At 44.1% G+C, this 14,353-nt stretch overlaps 1 protein-coding gene across 2 annotated transcripts in view; it reads left to right on the forward strand.

Moving 5' to 3' along the window:
• Positions 1–13,493, forward strand: part of esyt2b (extended synaptotagmin-like protein 2b) — a 48,393-nt gene extending 34,900 nt beyond the window's left edge. Inside the window, exons 9-23 of one of the 2 annotated variants that reach the window (XM_064332767.1) lie at positions 375–551; positions 855–937; positions 1,417–1,465; positions 1,747–1,836; positions 2,400–2,495; positions 5,157–5,219; positions 6,522–6,596; positions 7,006–7,092; positions 7,221–7,370; positions 8,761–9,128; positions 10,090–10,188; positions 10,947–11,078; positions 11,581–11,686; positions 11,806–11,855; positions 12,016–13,493. In XM_064332767.1, coding sequence (XP_064188837.1) covers positions 375–551; positions 855–937; positions 1,417–1,465; positions 1,747–1,836; positions 2,400–2,495; positions 5,157–5,219; positions 6,522–6,596; positions 7,006–7,092; positions 7,221–7,370; positions 8,761–9,128; positions 10,090–10,188; positions 10,947–11,078; positions 11,581–11,686; positions 11,806–11,855; positions 12,016–12,061 — 1,671 coding nt within the window. In that variant the 3' untranslated portion in view covers positions 12,062–13,493. The remainder of the gene's footprint in view (positions 1–374; positions 552–854; positions 938–1,416; positions 1,466–1,746; positions 1,837–2,399; positions 2,496–5,156; positions 5,220–6,521; positions 6,597–7,005; positions 7,093–7,220; positions 7,371–8,760; positions 9,129–10,089; positions 10,189–10,946; positions 11,079–11,580; positions 11,687–11,805; positions 11,856–12,015) is intronic. The other variant, XM_064332768.1, reaches the window with a different exon arrangement.
• Positions 13,494–14,353: the final 860 nt, after the last annotated feature.

The following is a 14,353-nucleotide window of genomic DNA, read 5'->3' on the forward strand; positions in this document are numbered from 1 at the left end:
AAGACACCTAACCCCTAACTGCTCTGGCGAATGAGAGGCATCAATTGTAAAGCGCTTTGGATAAAAGCGCTATATAAATGCAGTCCATTTACCATTTACCATTTACCATTTACCATCCAGAGAGAAGTCTTCCCCCTACTGGCCAATGCCAGCAGACACAAGTTTTCCCTGAGTGTCCTTCTGTTAATCAAGCCCAAGCCCACATAGGTCCTGGTTAAAAGTGATGTCATTTTCTCTGGTTCAAATGCATACCTGTGATGTAGTGCTGTCTGTGCCTGTTTGACAGCTCATGCTGTATGCCAATGAGATAATCTTTCCATTCGTGGCATAGTGAGGATCCTGCTGTATGTTATTGAGTACATCTGTCCGATCAGGGCATACTGAGGATCCACTTCCTGGAAGCCCAAGATCTGGAGGGGAAAGACAAGTTCCTGGGAGGGCTGATCAAGGGGAAATCAGACCCGTATGGCGTCATTCAGCTGGGAAACCAGCTGTTCCAAAGCAAGACTATCAAAGCCACCATTAATCCAAAATGGAACGAGGTGTATGAGGTAACCAACTCAGACTGAACTTCTCATTTGAGGCGGATCATCCTAGTCCTCTAGAAACATTTATTATTACTGGTGTCAATGCCCCAGTTATTGCATAAACCATGCAATTTTAACGAAGTGATTAGTTGTTTTTTGAATGTAGAATTGTCTTTACGTTTTAAGTAATAAGCATAAATTGATTATTACACCCTTGATGTGTATTATTTCATAATGGACAATGATCGGTTTTTAACTGAATCGTCATTTGCTGAGGTTCTGTAAGAGACCTGTGTGAGCTGAGCAGGGTCTGAAATTGTTCACCAGGTCATGGTGTACGAGCACTCTGGTCAGCACCTGGAGATCGAGCTGTTCGACGAAGACCCCGACAGAGACGACTTCCTGGGCAGGTAGGCCTCCTTTCTCGCCTCTTTACTTTCCTATGAATTCTCCACCTGTCTGTCCAACTGCAGTGTTTATATCCACATATGTGCCTTACTTTCCCCTGAATACTCCATCTGACTGTCCCACTGCAGTGTTTATATCCACATATGTGCCTTACTTTCCCCTGAATACTCCATCTGACTGTCCCACTGCAGTGTTTATATCCACATATGTGCTTTACTTTCCCCTGAATACTCCATCTGTCTGTCCCACTGCAGTGTTTATATCCACATATGTGTGGGTTATTCATGAACATGGCTTATAAATACATTTGTCATGGGTCACAGCACAGTTTGGCTGCCAGCATCATAGCTCTGATTGGGTCTGGTTCTGCAGTGGGGAAGGGCTAATTGATAATTGGTAATTAAATAGGATGCATGGTTAAATCTACATACTCAAATGCATTTGTGCCCAGCAGTGATGACTTTTATGCGTTTGCTTGTAGTCTGATGATTGATATGACAGAGCTTCATAAGGAACAGAAGGTTGATCAGGTAAAGCCATTTCCCTCAGTTCAGAGACACGAGAAAACACACACACACAAATTGTCTCACACACACACACAAAAGTTCACACTCAAATGTGTATTTATATAAATACAAGTGGTTGGCCATTGTCACCACACTATTTGAATGAGGTGGAATAATATGTAGAGTAATAAATATAAGCAGACACTTTGGACGTTGAGTGTTGCACACGAGGGAAGATGGAGAGGAAATTTTGAGCAATGCAGCTGCATTCCATGAGGCCACCGGAACGTTCTCTGCTTTTGCAGTGGTTCGACTTGGAGGAAGTCTCCACAGGGAAGCTGCACCTGTCCTTGGAATGGCTGTTCCTTCTCTCCACTCCTGAAAAGCTTGATCAGGTACGATGGCCACGATGGCGGTCGCTAGTAATATTGTTGTGGTTCTTGTTATTGCACTTTCTAAATGATGACTATTATTATTGTCACTAGTAGTAGGGTACAGCATAGTAGTCATAGTCACAGTAGATCATTTTATCGAACGCCTTCAATCTTAATCATAATCTATACTCTAGCATCAGAGGAATTATTTAATATTTAGGAGAGAAACGACTACATATTAGCTTACACAATCATTTTTCATCATTTCATGGGTCCAAAGGAGTGGTTACCTATTCCTGGAGTCATGCCATCCTGTAGGTCTTCATTTCTACTCTAATTTGGCACAAACTTATTATAGTAATGAGCTTTTCTCAATCTCTAGCTGTTGAAGGAGGTTTACTTTGTTAGGGGTGGAGTGAAACCCTACTGGAGAGTATATTTCCTGGAACAGGGTTGGGATTCACAGGTCAAAAGCACTGTGTTTTAGTGATATTCTGTCTGAGTATTTCTGGCTGTGGTCTTGCTCTGAATATTAAACCTGCCTCAGGCCTTCCCGCTAGCTGTGACTGCTCCTGCCCCTACAGGCCCTCACAAGCATCCGCGCAGACAAAGGCCAGGCCAACGACGGCCTCTCGTCCGCGCTGCTGGTGGTTTACCTGGACTCTGCCAGGAACCTGCCGGTAAGTACAGCGGCTGCCTGCACCGTGAGCCAACTGTTATGGAGGGATGTTTGGGTGGAGGGGGGAGGGGGACGGGCGAGGCAAGTTCGTGCCCAACCTGTGCGCTCGTCAGTCGACTTTGTCTTACTGTAGGTAAGAGTAACACTCAGCAATCTGCCATGACTGAAATTCACTGTTAAATCCAGCTTTGATTATAATATGAGGGTATTGACAGCTGCTAGCTTTATGAAAATACTCAAGGTAATTTGTGTGATTTTAAGGACTTTTATTCTAATGTATTTTTCTGCTTGAGCCATTTTAATGTGAGTAGATTTAAAAATGTACTTTTTAAATGTGAATTTGCCTTCATTTTAAATTTGTGTTTTTACCTCCAACTCAATTTTAAATGTGTATTAGTAAATATTTTTGGATCAAATACAGTAGCAGAATTTTTTTTTTTTTTAAATAAATAAATAAATAAATAAATAAATCTGTGGTGCATGCTTTCGTGTGACACAAAAGCCTTATTGTCGTTTATGACAGCATGGACAATACGATCTGAGATAAGCTGTGTAAGCACTGTCATTCTTCTGGCTTGCGGACAGACTCGCTGTATTTCAGAAGTCATTACACTGGATAGTTCAGCCCCCTGTCTGTCTACCTTTTATTTTGTGTTTGAGTTGTGGTCGTTCAGTGAACTCATCAGCCCTGTCATTTCCACACTGTTCCTATCCCTGTTTGTCATGGCTTTTTGACCTTTTCTACCTTCGCCCCAGATCTGGAGTAGCTTCATAAACACTCATTAGCTCTGTTCCACTCTTTTTAATGGATTCTGCTATGGATCTCTCAGGACCGTTCTCCATGTAATGGCAGATTAATTTTGTGTTTTAGGCAAATGACAATCAGAGACTGTCTGAAGGGCCTGTTCCCATCATTGCTCATTACAATGCTCCTAAATGGTCTGATTTGCCAGATGTGTAAATAAACCCATAGTTCTGGGCTTGCAAGAGATGCTGAAATATCATTTGTATGCAGACACATTACGCACCGTGATGCAGACCTGTGTAGTCTCTGGCATTGTCTGTGCTAATGGGGGTTCAGCAGGGGGAGTTTAGAAAACTCCGCCCCAGCATCTCAGTGTCGTCTCTCTGCTGTCTTCTCTCCGTCTCCCCCACCGTAAAGAGCGTCTTCGAAGGGAGCATTGGGTGTGGATTCTTAAGCGAGAGGAGAGCTTCGGGCCTAGTCTTTTGTGAGAATACTACCTCAGTCTATAAAACGTTATGTGTGAGTCTCCCCTGGTATTCTTGCATTATACCGTTAGCAACCTGTGTGATTTGGTGGTGTTTTGGCAACCAAAACTAAAGTCTTGTATGCCAACAAGTAGCATGTTGACTGTCCCTATTGCACGGTTGCATTGCTTAACATGATTATACAAAATACACAATAAATTCGTTTTTTTTAATGGGGCCTCTAATTGCAACTTGATAGCAAGTATTCATGGAATGCTATATGGAAGATGGAAGCCCTATAGATATAGCAGTCATTCATTGACATGGGGCGAACTGAAGGAGATGGCCAGTGTCCTGATTTTGACACATCTGTGCACAGATACTCCTTCTAGTCGCTAATTCTGTGGCCTTTGTGTCTGTCCCTGACACAGCCATCAGTGCGGAGAGAGAGAGAGGGTGCGTCCCATTACTTTTCAGTCCTCACCTCCTTTCCTCCACTCAACCATTACCACTCGTGTCCTTCCCGGAGGTTTGTGCAGAAAAGGGGAGGAGACGAGTGGAGGAAAGAAGAGAAGGAGGAGGCTTGAGGGAAATTTGAACAGCTTATCTGCTTCTCTGTCATCAATTTCGATGTCAACTATTGATGAAATAGCCCTATCATAAGCATTAGTTTTTGTCGAGCCCACAAATAGTCCCATAGCCAATCGCAGATCTTACACGTGGTCAGCCCATTAAAAGCTACAAAATAGCTGGCAAGTTTCATGTAGCTATGTGTACAGTAGCCTATACAAACATGAACCTCACATTAAGTTTTGCATCAAGACACTCATTAATATGTAATCAGCAACATTAGGAAAAAGTAAACATAGCATACAAACATTACAATTTACAGTAATTCCAGAATCCTGATTTGCCTGATGTCTGAACATACAGGGCACTAATTCACCTCATATGCTGTAGATATACTGCCTACATTCTATTCCCAGTATGTAGGAAATTTTTGAAAACTGAGAAAATTGGGAGTCTGCCCCGCCACACACACCTGCGTCCCACTTGCACAAGTGCCGTACATTTTTATTTATTCATTTTTTTGAGCCTTAATTTTAATGGAGCTCAGTTTTCCAGCAGTCAGTTCTCCAAACAATCCGTCTTATCCCGGCAGACATCTCTTGACGGCTTTTTCCCTGCTGTGAAATTTTCTCTCCTTCTGTCTGCATATGTTTTTTACATTGACTTTTCCATGTCTGTCTTTTTCTCTGGGAGCTGGGTTTATCTACTAACCACTGTTGATTGGACGTACATGTTAACCTTTTTAATCCATCCATTTGTTCCGGTTCTTTCCGTGGTGTCCTGGTGTGTTTAGTTTAGTGTTCCTCTGGACCCTGGATTAACTTGGCTGGGTGTTGCATGCTCTTGTAACCCGCTGTGTGTTCCTTCTCTCCTCCCTGAAAAGCGAAATCCTTTTGAATTTAACCACGATGGCTTGAAGCAGGCTTCAATGAATAAGGCACACAAGGTAACGTAACGGTGTATGCAGACGGCTAGGTTATGCTAAGAGAACAGAATATCATTTATGTCCACCGGTTAGGCCGCCATTATGGTTATTTTCCCCTGCAGATCAGTTGTATCGTTTTTATTTCATTAGATCGTGTTATGCTAAGCCACGGTTTACATGCACACCTGGCTAGCTCTGCTTTCCTTCTTCTCCTGGCACTAATCATGTTGTGCTTTGCTGTGGCATTTTGCTGATTAACGCTGTGTTCAGATGCTCTGTATCACCACTGGTGCTAATCATCATCAAGTTGTAATTTCACACTCTCAGCTGTAGGGGGTGTATTTATTAATCACTTCCTTTTGACACCTGTGCTCATGTCTCACTGTACTCCCACGCACTTGGCCCTGAAGGACCTTAAATTACTGTCAAAATGTATTTTGGGTATTAAATTGTCCGCACAGAAGAGAGTTTTGAGTATTGCTGTTTTGTACCCTTTGCTAGTGACCCAATATCATATTTTAAAATAAATTGGTAGTTTTATTTTATTTCTTGTTAATAAACTTGCTGTTGGTTTTAGAATAAAGGCTGGCAATGGGCAGATACACAGTAGATCTCCGTTTAATTGTTGTTTCCATATTGAAGACTCTGTATTTCTGTCACACTGGTTTAGATGATGAGTACTATAGTGGGACTGAGACTGAGAATTAGTCCAGCTCAGTGCAAACTTGTGCATTCAGCCTGTTGTTACCCTGTCTCCGGGCTACCAGACAGCACATGCATCCCAGTTACTGACAGTTAATTAGAGTCTGGTTCAGCTTCATGAAGGGTGCTGGAGCCAGGTTGATACTGATTGGTCCCAACCATTCTTGTTGGAAGCAAAAACAAAAATTATGCGCTGTAGTTGTGTCCTAATGGACAGAGCCTTTGTCTGAAAATGCAGAACTAAAGTATAAATATAAATATGATGGTTATTAAAAATATCTAATCTTTTGCATGCTTTTTTCTGGCAAGGATTCTCTTCTCTTCTGTGTGTGTGTGTGTGTGTGTGTGTGTTTGTGCATGTGTGGGCGCATGTGTGTGCATGTTTGTTTGTGTGTCTGTGCGTGTGCATGTTTGTTTGTATTTGTGCATGTTTGTGTGTGTGTGTGTGTGCGCATGTGTGAGAGCATGTGTGCATGTTTGTTTGTTTGTTTGTGTGTGTGTGTGCGCGCGCGTGTGTGCGCAAGTGCGCTTGTGTTTGTGTGTGTGTGTGTGTGTGTTATGCTCAATTTAGACACAACAATATGTGCAGCTGTTTTCAATGTTATTCACATATGTTTTCAGTCTGGAAAGAAAGTGAGCAGTGACCCCAGCCCTTATGTGCAGTTTTCTGTTGGGCACAAAACCTACGACAGTAAGGTAAGCAACCTGGGACTGAAACCAGCGCATTTCGTAAATATCCCACCTTGGTACTGTAGTTGTCTGGTGACATTCAGTATCCAGTCATTGTACATCGCTGGATGAAAGCGTCTGCCAAATACATGCAATGCAATGCAATTATCAGTTAGCTTGATAAAATAGTGGATTTTTTGGTTATCTTCTCGAGGTTTATAGTGTACAGTTGTCGGTATGCTAAAAGCTTTATGGAAAAATAATTTGTAATGTATCTGTCTTGTAGAAAGAGGAAGCAATTATGTTGTCCCTATTTAATGGACATTTATATATACGTTTAAAATATCTTTTAGCTGTAAATGCATCAGTTCTATCATTAATTCAATGTGTGCTCTTGCCTGTGGATCTGAACTGCTACATTTTTGCCTCTCAACAGATACGGTACAAGACCAATGAACCACTCTGGGAAGAAGCCTTCTCCTTTCTCATCCACAACCCCAAATGTCAGGAGCTTGTGGTTGAGGTATGTTTGTAGTCTCATGTTTGTGTATATACACAAGGGTAAACCTCAGCCCTGCACCTCTGTGTAAATATGGAGCACAGTGCCTGGGAGCAGGCCGGGTGATGTAGGTGTGGCTGCTCTGCTGACAGGTGAAGGACGACAAGCACAAGTGTTCCCTGGGAACCCTGAGCGTCCCCCTGCTGCGACTCCTGGAGGAGGAGGACATGACGCTGAACCAGAGCTTCCCTCTGAAGAACTCCGGGCCCAGCTGCACCCTGAAGCTGAAGATGGCTCTGCGGGTGAGTCCCCTGATGCTCCTCCACACGGGATCTTCCCCACATGCTCCTCCTCACACGCTCCTCCACACGGGAGCCTCCCCACACGCTCCTCCACACGGGATCCTCCCCACACACTCCTCCACACAGGATCCTCCCCACACGCTCCTCCTCACACACTCCTCCACACACGCTCCTCCACACGGGATCCTCCCCACACACTCCTCTACGGGATCCTCCCCACACCCTCCTCCACATGGGATCCTCCCCACACGCTCCTCCTCACACGCTGCTCCACACGGGATCCTCCCCACACGCTCCTCCTCACACACTCCTCCACACGGGATCCTCCCCACACGCTCCTCCACACAAGCTCCACCCCACACGCTCCTCCACACAAGCTCCTCCCCACACGCTCCTCCACACAGGCTCCTCCCCACACACTCCTCCATATGGGCTCCTCCCCACATGCTCCTCCCCACACGCTCCTCCACACGGGCTCCTCCCCACACGCTCCTCCATAAGGGATCCTCCCCACACGCTCCTCCACACGAGAACCTCCCCACATGCTCCTCCATACGGGCTCCTCCCCACACCCTCCTCCTCACACACTCCTCCACACGAGAACCTCCCCACATGCTCCTCCATACGGGCTCCTCCCCACACACTCCTCCTCACACGCTCCTCCACACAAGATCCTCCCAACACGCTCCTCCATACGGGCTTCTCCTCACACGCTCCTCCATCTGGTCTCCTCCCCGCACACTCCTCCATACGGACTCCTCCCCACACGCTCCTCCACACGGGCTCTTCCCCACACGCTCCTCCACACGTGATCCTCCCCACATGCTCCTCCACACGGGATCCTCCCCACACGCTCCTCCATACGGGCTCCTCCACACGAGAACCTCCCCACACGCTCCTCCATACAGGCTCCTCCCCACACGCTCCTCCATACAGGCTCCTCCCCACACGCTCCTCCACACGAGATCCTCCCCACATGCTCCTCCATACGGGCTCCTCCCCACACACTCCTCCTCACACGCTCCTCCACACAGGATCCTGCCCACACGCTCCTCCACACGGGATCCTCCCCACACGCTCCTCCTCACACGCTCCTCCCCACACGCTCCTCCCCACAGGCTCCTCCCCACACACTCCTCCATACGGGCTCCTCCCCATGTACTCCTCCCCACACGCTCCTCCACACGAGATCCTCCCCACACGCTCCTCCATACAGGCTCCTCCCCACATGCTCCTCCATACGGGATCCTCCCCACACGCTCCTCCACACGAGATCCTCCCCACACGCTCCTCCATACAGGCTCCTCCCCACACACTCCTCCATACGGGCTCCTCCCCATGTACTCCTCCTCACACGCTCCTCCACATCCGGTGCCCTGCCCTCCTGCAGATCCTCTGCCAGGAGAAGCTGACGGCGTCGGACCAGCCGTCCTTGGTGCAGGTGAGGAAGGCCAGCGCCAGCGTACCCCCTCTCAGGCCCCCTGTCGCCGAACCGCACCGCCCCGCCAGCGACCACGCCCCCTCCACCTCCGCCTCCGCCTCCGCCCTGGAGCCGCAGCGGTGGGCGGAGAGCCCGGAGCAGGCCTTCGCGGGGAGCCCCGTCCGGTTGGCCGACGCCGGGAGGAGCACCTCCAACCTGGCCATCTTCGGCTCGCAGCCGTACCTGGCGCACAGGGAGTCCACGCCCAGCATCGCCTCGGACCTCTCCATGCCCTTCGCCACCCAGGAGCTGCAGCAGAGGCTGCGGCAGCTGCAGAAGTGAGCGCGCTGCGTAAAGACAGGCCGTTATTAAGAGCAGTGACTCAGCGACACACACAGGTGCCTCTGACAGGGCGTACTGCACTCAGTGTTTACAGTCTGTGACCTCATCGATCAGATATTGAAACGGACACGCTGTATTAAAGTCTTGTATCATATTTTGGCAGTGGTGCCTGCTGAGCTGAGAATTGATGGTGCAGAAAAGCTCCCCTTAAACTGATTCTTGGCTTCAACCTGTTTTAGGTTTTCCTTAATTAACAATACAACAGTTAATTCACAAAATAGCCTACTCAGTACCATCAGATATAGGCAAATAATAAAAGTCTTTTTACTTGCATTGCAAATAGAACACATTTTATTGACATTGCTTAAAATTACTCTTCACTCTAGGAGCTCAGATTCATTGAGTATTCATGACAAAGATCTGCAATGCGCAGATTTCGTTATTTAAATGATCTTGAACTGCAGATTTTGTGATGTGAAGAAAGAAGTGTGTGTTGCCATTGGATTATTCAGATTGTTGGCACACTTTTTAATCAAGTAAAAGTTAATGAAGCAGAATTAATGAAGAGGTGGTGACCAATGATCAGTTTAAAGGGAAATTTTCCACCCTCTCTATTTTCAGCACACGGCCACCACTGGATTTTGTCTTTTAAAAAATGTCGCTGTTGTAGTCCAAGTTGCCATCGATGGCTGTTTACAGAAGCAGTTCAGGTTAAGTACATTCCACAAGGGTACAACAGCACTGCTCACCTGGGACTAAAACCCTCAGCATTTTGAGTTACGAGCCCAGTTCCCTAACCGTTATGCTGCACTGCTGGAACATTCTGTTATAGGCTGGCCTCCTTCGAACACAAATGCTGCTGCCTCTTTTTACCCATAAGCTCCAGTAGACTGTAGATTGCAGAGAGCAGTGTGAAATGCATTCTGGTCTGTAACCCTGCTGGTTCTCTGCTCGCAGTGGGACCGCCTCCAGCCAGTTCCCCCTGGGGGAGATTCAGCTGACGGTTCGACACAGCTCCCAGAGGAACAAGCTCATTGTGGTGGTGCACGCGTGCCGGTGAGTCCAAAGACTGCCGGCATAAGAATAACCTCCTTCGCACTCACACCTAATAAAATGTTTCACAATAATTTTTTTTTTGTTTTGTTTTGTTTTTGCATTCAAAAATGTATTTGATTGGTCAACAATTATCTTTCATAATAATCAAACGGACAATAACTGAAATACCGTTGTTAAGACCAGTAATTCCATGGCACACTCAGGTGTCTTAAGACAGGTCTTACTGTTCTCATGAATGAATGAATGAATGAAACATTGCATTTATATAGCACTTTACCAGATGCTCAGAGTGCTTTACAGTGATGAGGGGGAACTCACCTCACCCACCACCAATGTGTAGCACCCACCACATCAGCTGAGGTGGAGACGGAGAGAACAGTTTTTAGCCAATTAAATCAGGGGATACTTAGGTGGCAGATTGAGATTGGCAGATTGGGAATTTATCTAGGACACCGGGGAACCCCCCACTCTTTGCGATGAGTGTCATGTGCTCTTTAATGACCACAGTGAGTCAGGACCTCGGTTTGAGACGTTGTCTGTCTGTCTGTCTCCACTTCTGTCAGCCATTGAAACTGTTATACTAAAGTCTTGTATTAGAACTTGGGCTTTAAAAAATGTCACGGTAGTAAGACGAGTTGATACAGCTGGATTCAGTTGATAATTGAACAGTGTTTCCAGTGTTGAAGAGTCTTCTCCCAAAATTTTAAACAACTGTATGTGAGTGACCTAACGCCTAAGCCCTGTGCTTCTGGCCTCAGGAACCTCATTGCCTTCACAAAGGACGGCTCAGACCCGTATGTGCGCATCTACCTGCTTCCTGAGAAGAGCAGGTCGGGCCGAAGGAAGACCCACATGCTGAAGAAGACCCTAAACCCAGTGTATGACCAAACGTGAGTTACGCTGCATTTGTAGTAGCAAAGAGTCACACGGTTTGCTGCAGCCTGCAGTGTCCCCTTTTATTATTATCCAGCAGTCTCTCTCCGTCAGGCTGCTGGCTTCTCCCTGGTCTACGACTCCTAAGATCTAGGGCACACGGCTCAGCTCAGCACCAGCTCACGAATAATGTTTCTGGGCTTATTGAGTTCTTTTCACAAAATTATTATTACTAATGTCCAATGAAGCTTTATTTATTTAGTTGTTTATTAATTGTCTTGCAAACAATTTTTTCATTTTTTATTATTATCCTAGAGACAGTAATTGATAGTGTTGTTCTATGCAGAATTGTAGTCATATTTTGCCAGTGGTTGTGGCATGAAATTGAGTATAGGCTGTACTTCCTGTAATGAAACTTAAGGGGGCGCTGCTGCTGCAGCTTGTGGAGGCAGGCATGGGTGATACCAGCGGCAGAGTGCTGAGCGGCTGCTACTTCAGAGCTGTAATGTGCTTCTGCAGGTTTGAGTTCAGCGTGTCCACAGTGGAGCTGCACAGGAGAACCCTTGACATTGCTGTGAAGAATGGAGGAGGACTTCTGTCCAAACAAAAAGGGCTGTTGGGAAAGGTGTGGCTGTGGCACTATTTGCTACTCCTTCTTGACTGTTATCAAATAATGACACAGTATCATGCACTGCATCTCATATGTAGCTGCCTGATAATGCTGACTCAAACTGGCTTTCACAGGTGATGCTGGATTTGACACATGAGGAGATGGCCAAAGGATGGACACAGTGGTAAACCATTAAACCATGACATGGAATTATCTTTTGCCTTGTTTTTATTGTAAAACTATTGTAGGAATTCAATAAAATAAATAAATAAAAAAAGTAAAAAAAAATAAGGATAGAATTAGTTTCTGATGCGTGGACCTGACTGTGTCATCTCCCCACCCAGGTATGATCTTACCGAGGACGGATTACGAAAAACACACCAGGCCTAGATGGGCCTACATCTGGACTTCATTATTTCGGCTTATACATATGGCAAAGATGATCAGCTTTTCTATGGCATTTCATTTTATCTAATGGGCACTCATATGAAAAATATGCACAACCGGGAGTTAAATTTTTTACAAATATGATTTACTTTGAAGCATTTCATTTGTTCCAATGTTCCTTTTCAGATATGTGTCTGTGTACTTGTGTTACGGGAAGCATGAGGTGTTATATGTAAGTAAAATTACATATTTAAAGAACACCAGTTGAACTTGGTAAAAATGTTTCTGAATCTATTGCAATTGATTTGCTGCCATTTTTTCCTATGTGGCCAGTGTCTGGGATGTAAATAGGAACTGTATCATAATGAATCTGCTGAAAGTTTGTAGTGGAAACACGGGTCAATAGTGCTTTGAAAATGAGGATTTCTGCTATTAAAAAAAAAAATGATTCGATCACAAAAAAAGGTTTTATCATCATTACAATCAAGTTTGAACATTTGATACAATTGCTGTTATCATTTAGTGAAAGTACACTAACATTTTATTATTGAATTGTATTGCCCATGTATGTGCACTGTATGCTGAATGTATGTACTTTACGTATGTATTCATATCATGTTGTATTTTTGTTGGTCATCGAAGGGCAAGTTTTTTTGTGCTTTCATGTACAGTACTTAGCCCTAAATTGTGACCTCAGGATGACGGATAAAATCTTCTGGGGTTTGGTTTGAATCCATTTTGAAAAAGCATGCTGACATAATTACGTCCATCAAAAGAACATCAATATTCATATCTTAAATGAGAGCCAATGCCTTCATTTGAAGGGAACATGTAAATCATTTTTATTGTTTCTTATTCTGTTGAATACAATAGACACGAGTCAGGAGTGAGCATGGTACCCTGAGGCATTGGAATGCTCAGTTTAATTTATTTTAATTAACTTTAATTACTTTGTTACTTCATAAATGAATGGTTTTGGTATCTGGGACCTAACTAACAGCAGAGTCATTAAGGATATGGCTTAATGTCTTTGATGGCCTAATAATTAATTCATCCAACTGTATATTTTTTTTAAAAAAGAACAATCTATAAGTATGTGTCATTTTTAGACAGGACCCCATGGCTCTGTAAATTTTGTTGATAATGATGGAATTGTTTCCCTTTTGTCAGAAAAATATATATTATTTGTCATATTTCCTGTTTTCTAAAGTGTTATTAGCTATTTAATCCATCAAATGAAAATGATCTCCAAGCTCACTCCCAGTTTCCAATGCAAGAACTTTTGCCTTCTATATGTATTTATCTTGTGCCTTAAACACAATATTAAAAGATGTAAATGTCTGAAATTTTAATTATTATGCATAAAGACGTTTCCTTGTTTGAGAATGTTTCCTCACAGATTTTAAATAATAAAGAGCCATTGCTCTTTGTGCTACCCTGGCTTTGTGGAGTTATTACAGGCATGTCACGTCTTAAACCTTGAAGAAGACGCCAGATTATTTAATATTCACGTGAATATTTAGGATATACAGGTTATTAATCAGGCAATATGATATTAATTCAGTGGTCATTTAAAGGTTGTTATTTATTTTGTTATTACTTAAAAGTTTATGGTTTGTGATTCTTTTGAATTTTTCACTCACAATGAACCAATGGATCGATGGTTCAGGTACTGCAGGTGAGAATTTTGACGAAGCTTCATTAAAAATAACTCTTCTGTACAATAGAAAGTCGCACTGGTCTCACAAATCGAATACTGTGACGTTGGGATGGACCCACAAATATAATAAACTATTAATTTATATAAAACAAAGTGCATAAAATCGAAGAATTGAAATATTCAATTTAGCTTCAACCATAAATTGTTACGTTGACTTATAATGTTACGTTTTTGTTTAAATTCATTCTAACCAGAGTGTTAATTGCTATGCTTAATAGCAAAACTAAATCAGCGCGCGGTTTATCCTACGATGGAACTGAGATTGAGGCTCATGTCACACTTTCATCATGAATGCTCAGTGTCTATGATCATGCTTGTAACTGTAAAGTCACCATCACTACTGAACTGAATGTTAGCAAGGTAGATTACTTAACCTGCGTTGCTTCAGTATGTCCAGCTGTATAATTGGATACAATGTAAATGCTATGTAAAATGTTGTATAAATCGCCCTGGATGCTAAATGTCTAATGTAACGTAAAGGTAGCGTTGCTCGAATTTAGGTTCATCGTTAGCGTGGTGTCCTGTCGCCATCTGGTGGACATTAATCGCCAACAAACGAGTTCTATCCAAATGTC

This window comes from Anguilla rostrata, chromosome 4, assembly GCF_018555375.3.
Source record: "Anguilla rostrata isolate EN2019 chromosome 4, ASM1855537v3, whole genome shotgun sequence".
Classification (NCBI taxonomy): Eukaryota; Metazoa; Chordata; class Actinopteri; order Anguilliformes; family Anguillidae; genus Anguilla; species Anguilla rostrata.